The sequence below is a fragment of the Haliotis asinina genome, chromosome 5 (assembly GCF_037392515.1).
Source record: "Haliotis asinina isolate JCU_RB_2024 chromosome 5, JCU_Hal_asi_v2, whole genome shotgun sequence".
NCBI classification, from domain to species: Eukaryota; Metazoa; Mollusca; class Gastropoda; order Lepetellida; family Haliotidae; genus Haliotis; species Haliotis asinina.
In genome coordinates this window covers 74,908,752-74,929,228 of record NC_090284.1, presented here as the reverse complement: position 1 = coordinate 74,929,228, position 20,477 = coordinate 74,908,752, and the positions used below count along the sequence as shown (strand labels likewise).

Below are 20,477 nucleotides of genomic sequence, written 5' to 3'. Positions count from 1 at the left end.
GGAAACTACATTGTTGACAGTGTTGACGATTGTCGCAAGTGCCCGAACTTTCGGAAAATGACAGAGTATATATATAAAGGCTGGTTGCCGTGTCGAGGGCGACACACATTCACATAACTGGAGTGTATACTGCCAGCGCTTGATCATCAAAACCCGTCAACGCCTGACCTACATTATCCGCTGTCAAACCGATCGCGGTGTTTACATTTTGCATAGTTGATTATCTCCCGTACTGAGACTTTGGTGAGTTTGCTATATCGTATCTTGTGATCCATTGCCATAGATTTTGTCTCATTTGTATTGAATTTGTAATCAGCATTGTGAAATTGACTTGTGACTTTGTATACCTTGCTCTCGTTGCATAAAAATACATACATTATGACTTGTCTTTGTTCTGTTTTGCCGGTTTACAGGGGATTTCTTACATCGTTGTCACGGTAAATTTTTAACCGTAACACAAGAAATAGAGCCGAAAAGTGTCAATAGGTGAAAACCTAAAGCAAAACGTTTACATCTATGTATAACGAGTTATGCTCTGGGTTGAGCTTAAAATGTACTTCCAAAGGACAAGAATACTAGAATAGAATACTAGAATATCCTAACCAGTAACTTGTGAGTGAGAGTGAAACATATGAAATATCCTAACCAGTGACACGTGAGTGAGACATAGGAAACGTACACAGTATATTGTTGAGATTGCGTTTAATTGATCAAGATTGATCATCAGTTTCGCAACCCTTACTCGTTGAATCTAAATGATCACTACAGTTTCGGAATACTTGGTCCAATCCGATATTTCATCGTTATTGCTGAGGAAGTTTGTTTTAGAAAATGAGCTTCCGTCCCGCAATGTATGTCGGACTGGCCCCTGTAATTATTTGTGACATATTCATTCCAGATGACACAACACAACTGGCACACACACGAAATAAAAAAAAATAACTTACTTCCTGTAACAAAAACTGCATAAATCAAACCCTGAGGTTAATTGCACTTTCCCTGTGGTATATCGACCAGAAGCAATTAATCATACAGCCCAACGATGAAGAACGGCCCTGTATGCTGGAGGCTTATGAAACAAACCTTTCACAAACAAGATAACATCTAGATTGCAAAGACCTAACAGCGGATGGATATCATCGCTACTTCTGCAGATTTCCATTAATATCGAAGCTAACATGCTCATTAAATGGATCGCTTCCTAAAAAATCCTATTAAACTGATACCTTTCACAAATATCCGACGCGCAGCAATCCGTTATTTTCCACCTAATCTGAGAACTTGGAAATAATTCGACTGGTATTCAATGATTAGTTGATACGTTCTTCCAGGAAAGGTAGTTTTCGTTTGTTGCTAGTACCCGCCATTCAAATGGGCAATGCACTGTGAACATCGTTTCACCATTTGTATACAACAGTGTGTACAACACAGCATGCGTTAGTGAACCCACATTTCAAGTATAAATGACACAGTGTGTCGATGCTGGCAGCTCTGCCGACCCACGCTGCTTCACAGATACTTCCTAAGGCATCTACATAGGAAGATATTGTCTTTGTTCGTGATATGTGTCATCAAAACGCAACGTGCATTAGCTACAGGCGTCACATGTATCCTGTTACGAATAATTGTCGTGAATAGGAAATTCGATCAGCGAGGCACGCTCCCTACTTTCTAATACTCTAAATGCATTCCTACAAAACATTCTCTTGTGGTCAGTATTTGACAGGGCCTCTGGTACTATAGGAATAGCTTTCTCATAAATAATAGTGACTTTCCAATGTTTCGTCATATATCGTCATGCCTCAGTGTGTCCACTTCCTTTCCGACTAAATTATTCTGTTTAGTTTTAAAGCAAAATAAAATCAGTCGATTACACCGATTGAAATGTATATTGATGCTGAAGATATGAATACCTACGAGTAATAATTGAGCGTCCAAGGAAAAGCAATTATGACGTTACATACGATGTATGACACATGTTATGTTATATTTTACATACAAACGTTTTGGTTACATCAGTAAGACCCCCACAATGCAAACGATACCAGAACATATCAGTGAGATGTAGCCTTGCGGTGGAGTCACAACGTGATTATAACGCTGCATGTTCACGGTATCACGTCTTTTCTGTGTTTGCCTTTACAGCTTCAGCAGCCACGTTCGATTCCATATTTTCACAGAGCTAAGAACGCTCTGGCTGGAACCAAGCCTTGACACAATTCTCCGACTTAACCGGGTCGCGAAAGCAACACGGAGACAGAGATTAACTGAAAAGACCCGCTAATATCCAGCGATTGAGTGACCAATAAGCAATATAAGGCAATATACATTAAATATACAAAACATTCAGTTACTGATTAGCTTCGTCAGGAGGTGTCTGAATGTGACTTTGATATATCTCAGAAATTTAATAGAACGGGTTTTCTTCAACTGATACTGAAAAACGACAATGCGACAAGTCTGGGTCAAACGTTTCTGTTATCAGAACATAATAATGACACCAAATTATATAATAATGGCTATCTGTCTCTGTCAATTAAACATGCATTTGAAATAATCTGTGTAAAGAAGCAATTCTAATTGGCAGCCCATTCATTACTTATTAAAAGTGATATATTGTGTTCAAACTTTACAAATAGATAAAAAATAGGGAATCCACTCAAACACAAACAAATGGTGACAGTTACATAAAAGGATTACAGAAATAAGAGAAACACATTAATCTACTATGCTGTGCTTTGAATGCGATTGTTCTTCAGGGGATATCCATCTGTTATGAAGCAAAGCATCACTTACACACTACTACACGCCCTGCTGTGCTATCAAGAAGCCCGCCGGACAGTTGGGCCGCTATAAATACACATGTGGCAAGCGCGGTTAGTAATCTCGCAACACTGAGTCCTGTGTAGCTGCTAGAATATTGACATGGTTGACATGGAGAAAACCGGCTTGTGCACACAGTATGCACTGAATAAATCATCACCAAGTGCGTATCCTTGACTACGTGGACTGCAAGCGAAAACGGATAAAATATGTTTCATACTATTAGTATATTGTCTCATCCAGTTTCCTATTTCTGTGATAAAAGTTGTCTGTACCAAATTCATGTATTCACCCTGTAACATAGAACGTAAGAATACTACGAGAAAGGTTACGAGATCTTAGGCTTACAAGAGCTTTTTGAAACGGGGCCCAGGGGCATAAACCCCTGGCTTACACCACACAGAAACTGGTCATTTACCCAGAGTGACAGTCACAGTGTACATGAACACCCGGGTGTGGCAGCATCACATGGTTGACAGTCACGGTGTACATGAACATCCAGATGTGGAAGAGTCACGTGGGTGGCGGCCACGGTGTACAGGAATACCAGGATCTTTCAGCGTCATGTGAGTGACAGTCACGGTGTACAGGAACACCCGGATGTGGTAACGTCATGTGGATGACAGTCACAGTGTACAGGAAGATCCGGATGTGGCAACGTCACGTGGATGACAGTCATGGTGTACATGAACATCCGGATGTGGAAGCGTCACATGTGTGGCAATCACAGTGTACAGAAACATCCGGACGTGGTAAAGACATGTGAGTGACAGTCACAGTGTACAGAAACACCTGGGTATTGAAGCGTTACCTGGGTGACATTCATAGTGTACAGGAACACCCAGATGTGGCACCGTCAGTTGGGTGGCAGTCACGGTGTACAGGAACACCCGGATGTGGAAGCGTCATGTGGGTGACAGTCACAGTGTACAGAAACACCCGGATGTGGTAACGTCATGTGGGTGACAGTCACAGTGTACAGGAAGATCCGGATGTTGTAACGTCACGTGGATGACAGTCATGGTGTACATGAACATCCGGATGTGGAAGCGTCACATGTGTGGCAATCACAGTGTACAGAAACATCCAAACGTGGTAAAGACATGTGAGTGACAGTCACAGTGTACAGAAACACCCGGATATTGAAGCGTTACCTGGGTGACATTCATAGTGTACAGGAACACCCAGATGTGGCACCGTCAGTTGGGTGACAGTCACAGTGTACAGAAACACCCGGATGTGGTAACGTCATGTGGGTGACAGTCACAGTGTACAGGAAGATCCGGATGTTGTAACGTCACGTGGATGACAGTCATGGTGTACATGAACATCCGGATGTGGAAGCGTCACATGTGTGGCAATCACAGTGTACAGAAACATCCGGACGTGGTAAAGACATGTGAGTGACAGTCACAGTGTACAGAAACACCCGGATATTGAAGCGTTACCTGGGTGACATTCATAGTATACAGGAACACCCGGATGTGGCACCGTCAGTTGGGTGGCAGTCACAGTGTACAGAAACACCCGGATGTCATGTGGACGAAAAGTGAGCTCATCGTATGTCGTAGTGACAGCCTCGTGGGATAGCCTTATCTCAAGCGCTGGTTAGATCCGACTGAAAATATGCTTTCAGTGTGGTAAGTTGTGACACTACTTACTGCTGGTGAAACTAGCGGGACAGAAGTATCACATACCCCAGTAATTGATAGACCAAACAACACGTAGTCGATACTTTGACTATCAATCACAACCTACGCTTACGAGAATTATAATCATTATCACGTCAAACAGTTGATGGATAACATTGATATCATCCTTTTTTTATGAAACTTCAATACTCAAGACAAACTGTCCCCGTCCATGTTTGAAGACACATGCACATGCATTACAGCTTACCTTGGTGCCTCAAGGAACTCGAGCCTACTGTTGAGACACATGCATGTTAGAACACCTGCTTAACAATAAGAATGAATTAATGTGTGATATTTAAGCGATGACAAGACGTCATATGGCGAGAAGATTCGATTCAGTAGTAGTTTCTTTCCAATGTTCTTTTATTCCATTTTGTTGTCTTCTCTTGTGGTTTTTTTTTTGTTTGTTTGTTTGTTTGCTTGGTTTTTTGTGGGTTTTTTTTTTTTTTTTGGGGGGGGGGGTTATCTTTTTTTATTTTTCTTGTTTTGTTTTATCCGTCACGTAATTAGTCCTGTAACTATTGTCTACAAACGCGTTACTGTAGAATGGACAGAGGAATATCAGTGTCATGATCGGCCTGGACAGCTGAATCTGTATCAACAAGGTGTTACATAAACAGACTCCGGCAACCACATGGTGCACAAAATGCCTAAAGCATCAATAAGGTTATCATGAGATCATTAGTTAGAACTCCTCTGTCCTCTGATGTGTTCGCCGTCAGTTAACAGATGGTCATCCCTATGTTGATTATATTGCTTTGCATCCCTCAGTCGTGGGTTCTGATCCCCGACTCGGATAGGTATGTACCATGGTGTCTGCATTGAAACAAGCGATACACATCTACAACCTTTCCTCGCAAAATACACAAAAGAGACATGTTATAACATAGATTGGGAGGTGAGGTAATCTAGTGGTTAAACCGTCAGCATCATGCGTTCAGCGTCGTGCCGAAGGTTATGGCTAGTTTTCGATCGATCTACACAATTGGGATACATTTTTATCCCCGTGAATTTTGATAGAATATTGCTAAAAGTGGTACTCAAACCCTATAAATCAAATATAACCCAACCAGACCATGATATAGCCAAAATAATATCCATTCAGGTAATGTTATATCTTAAATATAACCCAGCCAAACCATATAATAATTCAAACAGTAACTATTCTGTATGCTATAAGTCAAATATACCCCAACCAGATCACGCAAAATATCCATTCAGATATTGTTAGAACTCAAACACAACCCCAGCAGACAATGCTATAACTCAAATAATATCCCCAGTTAAACTCAAACCCCAACCAGGTCATGTCCAGAATGTTACAACTTAAATATTTCCCAACCAGATAACGATATGAATCACACTATTCCCAACTAAGAGGTCATGTTGTAACTCAAATATTTAATTACCCATTCAGGTCATGTTGATACTCAGTTAATACCCATTCAGGTCATGTTGATACTCAGTTAATACCCACCCAAGTCACAATACAACTCATATAATGTTGAAAGAGGCGTTAAATTAAGCTCGCCAACTGAAACATGTACTCTCAACGGGATACCTCTTTTCATCTCAGTAGATGGTACTGTTTTCAATATTGTTTTTAGCATTCTTTGTAAATACAAACACTAATCACTACCTTTGATATAAGAATATTGGTGCTGATTCAAAAGACTGTCCATTTACTGAGCAACAGAAAATGTTTCCTTTTAATTATTAGAGATTTTGGAAAAGAATTATTCGAAGTACGTGTGAAATATGAGTTTTGTGAAATACTTGAAATATTAAAACTTTAAGGGTATCAACACAGAATGGCGTAATATCCTGAAACAACAACAGTTGCATAACACATTTCTGGTCTCCGTCCATGAAAATATTCAACAAAAAATGTGTTGCACAGAGTAGCACTGAAATAACATTGCAATGAAGAGTTTCGGGCGATACATGTTTTAACTGAAGTGGAAGCCGCTAACCAACAATTTAGTGGGTTAAGGTTGCTTGACGTGCATCCTGCAATTACAGACCAGTAATACAGTGGAGCCAGCATTAAAGTGACTATGCATCGGTACCGTTAACGCGTGTCTGCCTGAAAGCAATGAGTCTGTCAGCAGCCACAATCGCGATTGACAGTACATTTAGATAAACCCTTACCTCAGTACTCCGTAATTACTATAACAGTTACTACTTGTAAAAAATATCGCAGCACGTTTTCTATGCCATGATAATGAAAGATAATAGGCTGACAATATTTGCATAATTTTTCATCTGTGCATGTAGCGAAGATAATTCCATCTCCGTTTCTTTGTGCAATGTTATGGAAACAGATTCGTCGATCATATTAAACGTGAGATCGACTTGGGTGGTGCTATATTTATCATAATTTTGTGATATCCTTTATTCATTGTTAAGGAACTAATTAGAGTTAAACATTTCAAAACAGGATCTGAATTAAAAGAGTTTAGTTGTGCTTTATGTTATATGACAATCATCTCTACTTTGATTGCGTGAGCCAAACAAAGCTTGAATTGTGTGGATCCCTGAATATCAGTGTTTGCATGACAACTACGGGCTTAATGTGTGGTATCAGAGTGTTGTGTATGTGTTACGTGTGATAAGACAGGTGTTTGCATGGTATCGCTGTGTGAGTAAATAAACGTTTGTTTGGAATCACAATGTGATGTGATACATACTTGTGTGTTGTCTCTGTGTGAGTAGACGCATGTTTGTGTGTTGTGTGTCACCATATGAGTAGACACGTGCTGTTTGTGTGGTATCTGTGTGTGAGTAGACATGTGTTTGTGTGTTGTGTGTCACCATATGAGTAGACACGTGCTGTTTGTGTGGTATCTGTGTGTGAGTAGACATGTGTTTGTGCAGCATTTCCGTGTCATTATTCATGTGTGCGTTGTTACTATATAAGTACACAACTGTTTGTTTGTTGTCACTATATGATCTCACCTGAGACCATACGATATATATACTAGTAATTCTTAAGTGTCGAGGATAATGTCTGGTCACAAGATATACATTGTAGATAATGACTCAAAATTTCAAATATTGAAGTCTAGCAAATCCCATGCCGTAACAGTAGATGAAAGAAAGAATTATCAATACACGCTCTGCATTACAGTGGAGATTTTCAAATTATACCGGCTTTGATCATAAACATTTGGTTGTATCCATACTGAGAGATATTGTGGGGTTAACCTATTTACCATTTTGTAGAGCACACATAACTTATGATAGTGGCGCATTTCGACTAAGGAACCATATCCTGTCTCAGTACAACGTTTTTTCGTGACGTGTTCCTTTCACTGCACCTGTAATAATCTCGAGGGAATCTGAGTGTAGCTTCTGTATCAGATAACCCTGCTCCTTAATACAATGATCCCACATGGTGTCACAACACTCAAAAAATGGGAAAAATAAATGATTTATACATAGTTTCAAATGGTTTAAACATATTTATTTCTGCAACATTGTACAGAACTGGATCGGCAAACAAGCAATCCGCTTATATAAATGCCTTTCCAGAAAGAAATCAAACATTATGCGACTTAGACATAGTAGGATTTCAAAGATACACGATATAATAACAATAAACACACAACATACGTGAATATAACATACAACCAAAACACATCTAAAACACTAAAAGTTCTTATAGCGTTTTAAACTGGTACTAAAGGCGTGGACAGATTTAATAGTTTCAAGAGACATTCTGTTGAGACTTCTCAGACAGTTTATAAGTGAACGTGTTTTTGCTAATAAAGAATCAGTATGTTTCTGCCTTTTTCACCATCTTGTAAAATGTGACCAAGGTGTTTATGTTCGCAAACTTCACAATTCGCAATATTATTAAGTGACTGGTAGCCCAGTCTGAAATACGTTTAGGTCATTGTTAAGCAACATCTGAGTCTGTAACGGATCTTCAATTACTAAGTATAGGGAAGTATCATCAGTGAAGAGCTTAAAGGTACTTACTGTCCCATTTGTTAAGTAGTTCATAGTGTCGAAAAATAATAGTGGTCCCCATGACATAACAGGGATATGAGAATGTTTTAGGGATAAATTAAATACCTTCGTATTGGGTCTATGAAGAAGCCGAGCTAAAACCTTTTATGATTTATTGCTGATATTTTCAGGACTTTTTGTGTCTAAACTCCGTCAGGGAAAATATGTCTTATTTGCTTTTGCTGTAATGGGAAGGGGGTGAGTCGATTTAAGGATCGTCCACTTTCACAAAAAGTATTAGCAGTGCATCTGCATCTTCTACAACAGTACTGTTACCAGTGATGGCTGGAACTGTTGACCTGAATTTCTACTTTTCATGACTAACCGCCACCATTAGTTCCTTCCTCGGTGTTAATGATATCATCAGGTTTCGAATCATATGCGCGCTTAGCTTTTCTGTGTTATAACTGTGTGAGTAAATACGTGTTTGTGTGTTATAACTGCGTGAGTAGAACTGTGTTTGCATAGTAGACATGTGTCATTGTGTTATAACTGTGTGAGTAGACATGTGTTTGTGTGTTGTAACTGTGAGCAGACATGATTTTGTGTGTTATAACTGTGTGAGTAGACATTTGTTTGTATAGTAGACATGTATTTGTGTGTTATAACCATGTGCGTAGACATGTGTTATTGTGCTATAACTGTGTGTAGACATGTGTTATTGTGTTATAACTGTGTGAGTAGACATGTGATATTGTGTTATAATTGTGTGAGTAGACATGTGTTATTGTGTTATAAATGTGTGCGTAGACATGTGTTATTATGCTATAACTGTGTGAGTAGACATTTGTCATTGTGTTATAACTGTGTGAGTAGACATGTGTTCTTGTGTTATAACTGTGTGAGTAGACATGTGTTTGTGTGTTGTAACTGTGAGCAGACATGATTTTGTGTGTTATAACTGTGTGAGTAGACATGTGTTTGTATAGTAGTCATGTATTTGTGTGTTATAACATGTGCGTAGACATGTGTTATTGTGTTATAACCATGTGCGTAGACATGTGTTATTGTGTTATAACTGCGTGAGTAGACATGTGTTATTGTATTATAACTGTGTGAGTAGACATGTGTTATTGTGTTATAACTGCGTGAGTAGACATGTGTTATTGTGTTATAACAGTGTCAGTAGACATGTATTTGCATAGTAGACATGTATTGGTGTGTTACCATTGTTTGAATGGACATGTGTTTGTGTCTTATCATTGCGTGAGTGGACGTGTGTTATCAGCTTGTGAGTAGACACGTGTTAATAATGCTTATTCGATAGTAATTTAAGTGTCAGAAGTAATGTCGCTGGTGTAAATTACAACAATTGAAACAATATTCCTGTAAACCAACCAGATACTGCGCCAAAACGCTTTTTCTTTATCATGCTTCTGCCTAATATCATGAACTGTGTAACGACTGTTCAGCTTACATGCACACAGTCAATATTCCTGTGACACCTTTTACGTGCATTCGAGACAGACACTTAGGCTGCATGGATCACAGCAGCTGTTGTTTTCGTCAGGCGCAGTTTCGGTAAATGTTGTGTTCAGGTTGTCGACGTATTATTGGACAGGCAGTGGGCGAATCGAAACACTACAGGACGTTATTAACACTTCACAAAGTCATGAATCAATCAGTTGGCATCCGTCTAATACATTGATTGTTAACGTCATATCCTAGTCACTGGTAATGTACACATACACTGTTGATATATAGCGGGTGATTTCAACATAAAAGTCACATCAGCATTGTTATTTCAGCCACGTCGTGACGGGGACAAGTAGTGCATTCATACTGCATTTAGAATGCATACAAACCAGTCGAAGGCAGGCAAAAATGCTGGTCACCTACTCTTGTGTAACATTTTAAACTGGCATGCACAATAAGACTAAATACATACTATGCATACGGGCTATATATCAAAAGCAGCTTTTCTATTTTCATAGAATCTACTTTGGTAAACAAGCAAACCTTGTAAGCTGTGGTCATAAATAGTTATTAATTCAAGCAACAGTGTATAACTGTATAACTTACATATAATGAACAATATCATCATTGTGGCATTCATAAGCACATTCAGGGTGGTTTAGAAATGTCTTTTTACTTTATCCGCGTCCAGATCAGTACAGAGTGTCTAGTCTGACAGAATCGACTGTCATAATTCACATCAAGATAATTATTTGACTCATCATATTAAGCAGAGATGTGAATTCGCCGACTGAGTTAGCGAGCACGAAGTTATCAGATAATGAATTCCAAATTCCCTATGTGGTAGGGACGATTTTTCATACATTTTATTCTTACAATTTATTGTTTATAGGCAGATTTAACAAGTATCAGTTTAATGTCGCGCCTCTGTTCCATAAATGGTTAAACTCTTTTCGATACAGAACTTCCGATTGTTGTATTTATCATTACTAGTTCCACGAACTGGACAGCATGTTGTACGAAGATCACCTATATGTCACCTTTCAAGAATATGAGATTGATCAATCGTACAATTACCACTGATATGGCATCAATAGTCAAATATCGGCACCACAAATGATTTGTACATGGTTTCCAGCGTTATTTTATGGAGACGCGATAATCAAATCTTCTGAGACAGTTTGTCATAGGTATAACTCTCTTTCTCTTTACAATATCTATATTATGACTTTTCCATGAGCAATCACTGTGTTGAGTTAGGCGTTGGTGTTTATGACCTTCGACTTCTTTTTATCAAGGTTTGTTTCATGTTCAACGTGGGAATCTTATCATTTTATGTTTACGAGAGGCACTTATTGTTTCGGTTTTATCGGGGTTGGCGTTAACTTGCCACTTGTCTGCCCAGCTAGATAAACGGTTTAAAACATCATTGAGACAGGATGCGGAAATATCGTGATCATCTACAATTACGTAATCTGAGGTGTCGTCAGCAAATATGTGACGTTCTACGCGTCTGCTTATCATTTGTGCATCAAATGAATTTTCATGTAACTCATTTTTACTGTCTATATCAAAATTACCGGTAACAGTAAATAACAGTAAACACTCTTGAATCGATCACCATGGCATTGGTATGGTTCCCCGACAGGTCCAGCCCTTCAGTCACTCTCGCATGCTGACAAGGTTAAACCGGACATTAAAGCACACACATGTTCTACGATTAAATGAACATGTTGAATGACGTGGACATTTTCTCCATGTGGCAACAATTTTAGTGAGTGAGTTAGAATTTAGCGTCACATCGGCAATTTTGCAGTCATATAGTGATGAGAAATGTTGTAGATACACAGTTAATACAAGTAGTAAAGAACCAGTCATCGACGGACTGGAACATAACTAGAGTATCACTAAGTTAAAACTTCCTAGCATATATATTTGAACGTATACAACAATGTCCGATAATATCCTGTGAAAATGGGCTGTTGATCACCAACAACTGAAGGGAGATCACAATACTAGGGGCCATCGGGACTTACAGTACCTTTGCTACCTGCATGAGCCCTAGTTCGCTGTACACTATCCCATCAACTGCTGACGACCGTAGGCAAGCTTAGCCACAAATAAAATAAACAAATTAAATAATACTACAACTAAATAAGAGGAAGATTAAATTTGACTTTACCCTCTCATGAGGACAAATAACGACAACAAGTTTACGAAAGTGTAGACTCTACCAAGAAAGGTGCCGCTAACAGGGTTACTCTTCTCAAAGCTCTGCACTGAGTGAACGCTCAGCTTTTGTTTGAAACAAATTTAACCTGTTTCAATTTGCTATGAAACTTGGAAGCACTCATTTCCTCGCCGCCCAACACCACTGATCCATGAGCAAAAGCAGCATTGGCATTGCGTTATGAAAATCATTGAGAAGACTAGGTATCAGCAAAGGGAACAGAAAACGTGTTGTTTTCTAAATTTTAATTTTAATTTAAAATTGTAATTTTATGAGTACTGCACGGTCTTTGCTTGAAAGGTAGTTTCTTCTTCTCCGGATTATTGGTCAATGTTTACTGTACTTTATCAGATGACTACGTAACGTCCTCCTTTCCTCGCAGCAATCGTCTAAGATTATCACAGTTTAACAAAACGGCCACGGTGGGATTCAGTGGACAGCATTATAGAGAATGGATTGACGACGGATCCGTTACCAGCTCTACTGAATTGGTCAGCGTCCCAAGATGGGTATGGAAAATAGTTCCCCAAATTCCCAGATGCTGCTGTTTCACAGGCGTCTATGAGTTTTATCATCAACTTGGTCCACACATACGTCTTGCTAATTGAACGAAAATGGTAAAATCGGGAACAAAGCAGGTGTTTAACCCACAGTGACTGTAAGGGGAAACTGGAAAGACGACAAACCGATTCTGTGCACTTCCGAAACAACCGACCGTAGACAAACTGACTCTGTGCACTTCCGAATGGCACAGCCACACGGAAATACGTTTTTCTCTGTAAAACATGATAACTAAATACATGAAACAGTTTGCACGTGCCCCACGGAGTAGAGTGTCATTCGTAATTTTGACACTTCCAAGGAAGGTCGATAAATCTCTGTGGACTAATTCTGTCAATCTTATTGATTACTGCTTATTATTCCGTTATCATTTACTCGATGTCATTGCACGGTGTGTGAACTAGTGATGCGGAGTCTGCATACCGTCCATGGGATGTGGCCATGCTGGCAACTTGCAATAACTAGCGTACAGAGGCCAATACCGACGGTGCTTCTCTGCCTGTAGTATCACACAGATATAAACCTCGTACAACGCAAAACAGAAACCCCGTACAACGCAAACCAGACCAATAACTAAAAAACACGATCAGTTGATCCAAAATCAAGCTGTACGAAATCGAGCTAACACAGTGAATCAGACTGCTACAGATTTCCACGAGGCCACTGGAATACGAGTAACTTGTCAGGCGTTTCGTCAAGATGTTGTTCACCCCCATGCTCAACAGCCACCTTATGTACTGTCCGTTATTAATCGCCATATGTTTAACAGACGTGGCCTTGGTAATCGCGGCATGATGATTACTGAAATGAATGTCAAGCCAGTGTTTATCTGAGACCCCATGGCCCCAAGTCATGATGGGTGACTAGTGACAAAACATTCGGGCACCATTTACTGTCTTTTAGGAAGACAACACAAATGCACACGAACCCCAGTGCTGACCTAAATCAACATAGCATCTACAGATTGTCTCACCCACCAATCCTCCTCCACGCTTCTGATATCAATCCAGATTGTTACAACAGATGAATGTGTGTGGTCATCGTCATAGGAGTGAAACTCCATTCTATGAACTTGGCCAGGCGCTGCAAGGAGAGTGAACTCCCCCAAATCGCTTTTGTGAGAACCACACGCACTATGCTTCGGTTACTGAACTTCTCGTGATGCAGGACTACATCTGACTCTGATAATATCCGATTGAGTTCCCCATGTGTACATACTATACAAATGAAAACTTTGTACAAAAAAATGTCCTGAAGCTCTTGGTGTCAATATAAATATATATTTATGGGTTTTTAAGAAATGTTCACTATATTTTAGGTGTGGGTGCGACAACAGTTAATGTCCAGGTGCTAAAACAGCAATTTTCGGGGCATCTGGCGGATTAATTGGGCATCTCGGACAAGGGGTAGAAGGACCTTACAGGGCTCTGAACGTTGGGTGCTTGACATGTTGGAATAAAGTGCGGTAGCTGATAACTATAGGTTGCAACGCTGTTACGGGAGTTGTACAGACATCGGAGATGCCCGCGACGATTATTGGCATTTTTCTTTGTGTAAAACATCCCCCACATTTCAGCCTACTTGGAATTAGTTTTTGCAGGATATGCTTTAACCCGGGATCCGGGCAACTGATGTTGCGAATGTGAACCTTCAGTCCGTATGTGTGCTTTCACAGTGTAATAGCAAGTCTTTAGATCATTGATACTGTTGGAATATATGTGAAACTATTAATTGACACTGACCTTATTATAAACTCATGGGCAAAAGAAACTTATCACTTTAAAATTTCCATTTACGCTTCTAAACAAAACTGAACTAGGTAAAACATACTGAGAAAACATTCGCTAAAACACATTTTTAAGCTGAGTAGCAAGCAAAAAACCCGAGATATTGTGATTTTCGTGAAAGCACGAAAAACAGTGAAAAAGGTTTTTTGAGTGTAACCAAAAGTTCTCGTGCACATTGGTTGCATAAATACAGCTGTTCGACAGTGCAATCATGCATTATCAAAAAGCATATCAAAGTTATGCCACGACTGTCATCGGAGCAACGCAATAGGGCCATCGGTATGGCCCATATGGGGGCGTCACAACGTCAGATTGCCAGAACATTCCACTGCAGCCAGGCAACAATCAGCAACCTCCTGAGACGTTTTCAGCAGACAGGTCAGACCACTGACCGTCCAAGATCAGGTAGACCAAGGGTTACGACGCCCGCCGAAGACCGCCATATCCGTACGATACACCTACGGAACAGATTCGTCACAGCGACGTCAACGGCGACCACAGCCTTGGGACACCGCATCAGCAGACGAACCGTACTAAGACGTCTCCGTGCTGCTGGTATCAGAGCTCGCCGTCCATTCCGTGGAATGCCCTTGACCCGCCAACATTGTCAACGTCGGCTGCAGTGGGCACGAACAGTACGTCGGTGGCAGCGACGTGACTGGCAGAGAGTGCTCTTCACTGATGAAAGTCGTTTCAACTTGTACAGAAATGATGGCCGAGCCCGTGTATACCGACGTAGAGGTGAGCGATTGGCGAGGAACTGCATTCAAGAGGTGCACCCATTTGGAGGAGGTGGTATCATGGTGTGGGGTGGGATTTGTGCTGATCAGAGGACACAGCTTGTCATCCTGCATGGAAATCTGACAGCCCAAAGGTATAGGGACGAAGTCTTGAGGCCAGTTGTTTTGCCCTTTGTGCGTCAACAGCCAAGAGGTGTTCTTTTGCAACAGGACAATGCACGTCCGCATACTGCCAGAATCGTTGAAGATTACCTCAACAACGCCAACATCAACGTTTTGCCCTGGCCAGCACGTTCCCCAGACATGAATCCCATTGAACACCTCTGGGATCATCTCGACAGACAGCTAAGACAACGACAGCAACCACCAGCAAATCGCCAACAATTGGAGCAAGTTCTCTTGGAACTGTGGCAGAGGATTCCTCCTGACGTCATCAGGCGTTTGACGACATCAATGCGGAGACGTGTACTAGCGTGCATTGATTCAAGGGGTGGACACACTAGGTACTGAGTGCTCAGACACTTCCAAGATTCAGTTTTCCACACACTCTGTGAATGCAATCCTCTGTGTAAACTTTCACGTCCACCCCATGTGTCATCTACCTCACTTCCTGCATGCATGAACATTGACAGGGCATCAACAAATACAGTTTTTGCTGTGTAAATGGCTTATCTTTCTTATATAAACATTCTTTCTGACATTTTTTTGTTTTTGTCGTTTTTAACACAAATAATGTCGGGTGATAAGTTTCTTTTGCCCATGAGTTTATATATAACAGAGAATCAGTATATGTATACACCATTCATTTGCTGTTCGTCTTTCGTAGATTGGAACGCATAAATACGAAGACATTGTGTAGTGTGTGGTGCTGTGTGGTCTTGTGCATAGAGCTAGCTCAGGTCAAAAATCAGTTGAGCGCGGTATGTTCTTGGATGGATGATTGTGTTTGGCAGCTTGACTTCTAAGACTTCAGTCCAGTCCCACACTGATGAACAGGTGATATACGTGGTCTTACTTTAGGGTAGTGAGTCTGCTCAAAGTTGCATCTGTTCACCCAGCAGAAAATGGATACCCGGTGGGATGTCATGTGACTATAACTTTCTAGCGCTTCAAAGGCAGCTTGGGTTATTCGTGGTAATAGTAATCATCATACACGATGCAAATCTATTGTTGGTATTGTTATCATTATCATTACTACTGTTTGACACCGGTTATTAAAACAACACACATTTCAGCTATATGAGGATCAAGCAGGATGTTCGCATTACGAGCGAACGCTTTAAAACATATGTACCCCACATACTTGGAAACAAAGTATAAAAACGTATGGACATGGCACCCGATATAGACGATAGAGAGCGTGTACACCAGCACAGGCAAGATTAACACCTGTTGTATTACTGGTTAACGACAACTTAGAAATATGACTTCAGAATCAGGATATATACCTCTAGTCATTTACAGAGACAGGGAATACGCATTTTTATGCTTACATTCATACTTTTGAGGTTTTAGTGTTTCTCTTTTCAACTTCGAACTCTAATGATGTAAACCGTCCTTATAAGTAACCAGAGTACGCCAAACACCGCTAAGAACCGCCAAAAAGGTATACATGACAAAGAGTGTGAAAATCGCCATTCTACAAGTCATTAGACAAGAAGTATCACGTCGGTCGCAGGAGTGTAGATAGTGTAGATAGAAGTTTACTGAAGCTTACCTTCACACAGGAAAGTTATGAAGAGGTAACTCCAAAGACGGTACATGGTGAGGACAAGCGGACGGAACAGACTGACACCTGCTCCAATCACAGACTGACCTATGGCATGATTTCCTCGCTTAGATCACTGTCAAGACACCACTTAACCTGCCGTCGTGTTCCGTGTTAGCGTCTGTTTAAGTTCGCCCTCCGTTATGCTGTTTGTATGGCAGCAGTGCTCTTCAGCCCTGATGAGGAGATTTAATCATCTGAGGCCGGCAACGCCACATCATTCGCAACTGGTTGTGTTGTCAGAGGCAACATGTCCTGGCATTACAGAGGTGGGATCCGAACATAGGTTATTTATTCAACGCTCCACTTACAAGTGCTTTGCATCATTCCACTCTTCAAATGCGTTTTGGAAGGTTAAATGCCGATCGAATATTAATTCTGATCCCGGTGGTTCAACAACTGAAGTAAATTCCTCTTCCTAGGAATTATTCAAATACTCACGTTTCTCTGACGTGGAAAAACATATGTTTCAAAGACACTAGATGACAGGCCACCGACTTAGCAACTTTCATCTCATGTGGTAGGGAACTTTCAGTGATAAACCTGCTCACTACGAGAAGCTAAGAGAATCTATTGATCTGATATCGGGCCAGTGCCAGACTCGGCTTAGCGGCCGGTATTTGTAGTCTGTGTTGTAAATGGCTCCGCTAATATCCGGGAAGTATTGCCCGAGCCAAGTGAAACCGTAGCGACAGGAGAACTGTATGTTACCCTCTTGAATTAAACCACTGAGCCTACTTCGTTAATGGCAGTAGATCATTGGTGCCTGTACGGTCTTAATTATTCTCTTTTATCAACGAGAAACCAGCTCTATATAGATTTTGCAAGGCACATGGAGCTGTGATTGTTTCTGTGGTAGCAGTGAATTGAAGTGCTCTCAGACTGCAATAATTGCCCCAAACAGATGGTGGAGAATTACGTGGCATCAGCACTTCCTCGTGTATGTGTGGTTATCATGGAACAGAATCAATTAGCAGGAATAGCACAGATGCCGGTTATAGTGTCGTTTAGAAGGATTGTTCCTATTAACAGTGTCCATGCAAAATACTTCAACGGTTCAAGGCGGGCGGAATATTGTAAATCTATACGACCGGTATGATATAACTTAAACGTAATGACCTACCTGATATATTCACGTGAACAGTCATGGACACCAAATATTTAGGCAATACCATGATGTTTTAGTTTCATTTAGGGTGAACAAGTCAATCATGAACAGTGTGTCAAAGCTACGAAAAGACAGCATTATAGTGCCGGCCCTGTAATTGATAGGTGACGTAAAGTGTGGAAGGGTATAGACATGTGGTGTATGGTGTGGAGTGATATAGACATATGGGGTGACAAATGATAGTACATAAAAATAAGCTATTAGCATAGCGCATTTCCCCGTTACAAGGACATGCCCAAAACTCTTCCTGAGCTCATGTTAAAACTATATACAGCTGACAGGTACAGACGATTAACGGTCACTTGTAGAGGAGAATTAGATGACACTTGAGTGTTTTGAATGTGCTTAGGGAAGGAAATGAGAGTTCCACAGAGCAGCTGCTGCATACGAAAAAGTTGACAGTTGTTGTGTGGAGCGTACAGTTCTTCCTGGATAGTAATGTGTCAGTAGGTCTTGAAAGAAGGAAGGTCCTGAGTTGTAGAAAGATTGAATCTTGAAGTCAATCTGTTCACGAATATGGAACCGATGTAGAGAGTTCAGAATGGGAGAGATGTGACAGGGAGGACTGGTGAGAGTAATGATGCGTTCAGCTTTGTTCTGGATTTTCTGAAGACGAAGAAGAGTTGGGACGAAGAGATGACCAAAAGAAAAAACGGTTACAATAATCCAGACAAGGGTGGAATTGGCTTCGTTGACTTTACGGATGCTAAAGATGTTCTTCAGATGGTAGTGGCAGTTCTTGACTAGATAATGTATTTGTTTGTCCATGATGAGATTTGAGTCAAAGGGAACGCCAAGGATTTTCGCAAGAGGAGAAAAGGGAATAGAATATCGCCCAGAGGAAATATATGTTATCGATGTTTCGAGGTTGAGGAGATGACAGTTGTTTCTGTTTTATCGTCGTTAAGTTTCAGTTTATTAGCAGACACCCAGGACTTGAACACTAGCTGACTTTGTTGTCAAGACTTAAAACTGTCAAAAAGTTGGCTGTTGTCCGCATAGAAATGATGCGGTACTTGGTAAGCAGACATCAGTTTCCATAGTGGTTGAGAACACAGGGAGAAAAGAACGTTTCAAGAACCGATACCTGGGGATCTCCATAGGGTAGGCTGTGACTGGATGATGAAGAAGTTCGTTCTAATGTGAATCTTAGCCTGTCAGGAACTGCAATGATCAAACCACATTCTTTCAGCAAATGCTCAAGAAGAATTTCATGGTCAGTTGTGTCGAATGCTGCAGATAAATCTAGATAAATCATAGATATATTATGGCTGCTATTTCGTCTTTGCAGCCCAATGGAATGTTCTGTGTTCCTGCAAAGCCCTGAACTATGGGTGTTCTACTGGTAAGGTTTAACCATTTATGCATCAGAACCATGCCCTATAATCATTGCAATCAGTGAACATGACACAACACCGCGTTATACGATGCTTCAATACGTCTCAGCTTCGCATAATAAGAAAAGCTCAACGTGATATAGGTATTAGATATTTACCACAGGCGAACCCCACGATCAGGGGTATTTTATGTCAAACTATTCACAGAATCACTGGAAATTTGGTGATCAAAACCTTGCTAATTAGTGCTAAATGGAACGTGTTTGGTTAAATGTACCACAGTTGCAGATATTGAAAAAGAAACTGATAAAAGAAAGGGTTAAGTTTACCTCTGATGGGCATGACATGCCTCTGTGACATGTCACACTGTATACTGCATCCTGTAATTTTCAAAACCGAGGTAAATAACATTTCTGTCTGGAGTAACAATTTGATAAGGAACGTGGCTGGAATTAGAACTACTTCCGTGACCTCGATAATCTCGCCATGGGGTGAAGAAACCAGATGTGATTCGTTAATACCAAAACAAGCCGCTTGCAGCCCACATAATGAGCTGACGACAACGATACGGTGTAGGTCACACTCGAGGTCACCTGAAAATAACAACACTCCATCTGGTGGTAAAACATTCTGTCTATGAGTATGAATATTGTGTCTAGTTGTAACAACACTCAGTATACACGTAACTACACTCACTCACTGACCATTCAGGAAAACATTAATATCACGGTACATTTCTGGTGGACACTTGGTTTGTTCTTGCATCTGTTTGTGACAGCCACTTTCGGGACATGATGCACTCACCTGACCCATAAACACATGTCCATGATATAGTCGGAATGGTAAAAAAGACCATTTTAAAACATATTTCAGCAATACGTGAACGTGGTGAAGCTCAATGTGTGAAGTATTACGTCATCTAACATGGCAATTCTTGAG

General features: G+C 40.6%; 1 protein-coding gene across 3 annotated transcripts in view; it reads right to left on the bottom strand.

Annotated features, from left to right (window-relative positions):
• Window positions 1-17,687, bottom strand: part of LOC137285277 (proto-oncogene tyrosine-protein kinase receptor Ret-like) — an 88,261-nt gene extending 70,574 nt beyond the window's left edge. For 2 of the 3 annotated variants that reach the window (XM_067817598.1, XM_067817599.1), the window contains exon 1: window positions 16,983-17,128. In XM_067817598.1, coding sequence (XP_067673699.1) covers window positions 16,983-17,028 — 46 coding nt within the window. In that variant the 5' untranslated portion in view covers window positions 17,029-17,128. Of the gene's footprint in view, window positions 1-16,982 lie in introns of all 3 variants that reach the window. The other variant, XM_067817597.1, reaches the window with a different exon arrangement.
• Between the last annotated feature and the right edge of the window lie 2,790 nt (window positions 17,688-20,477).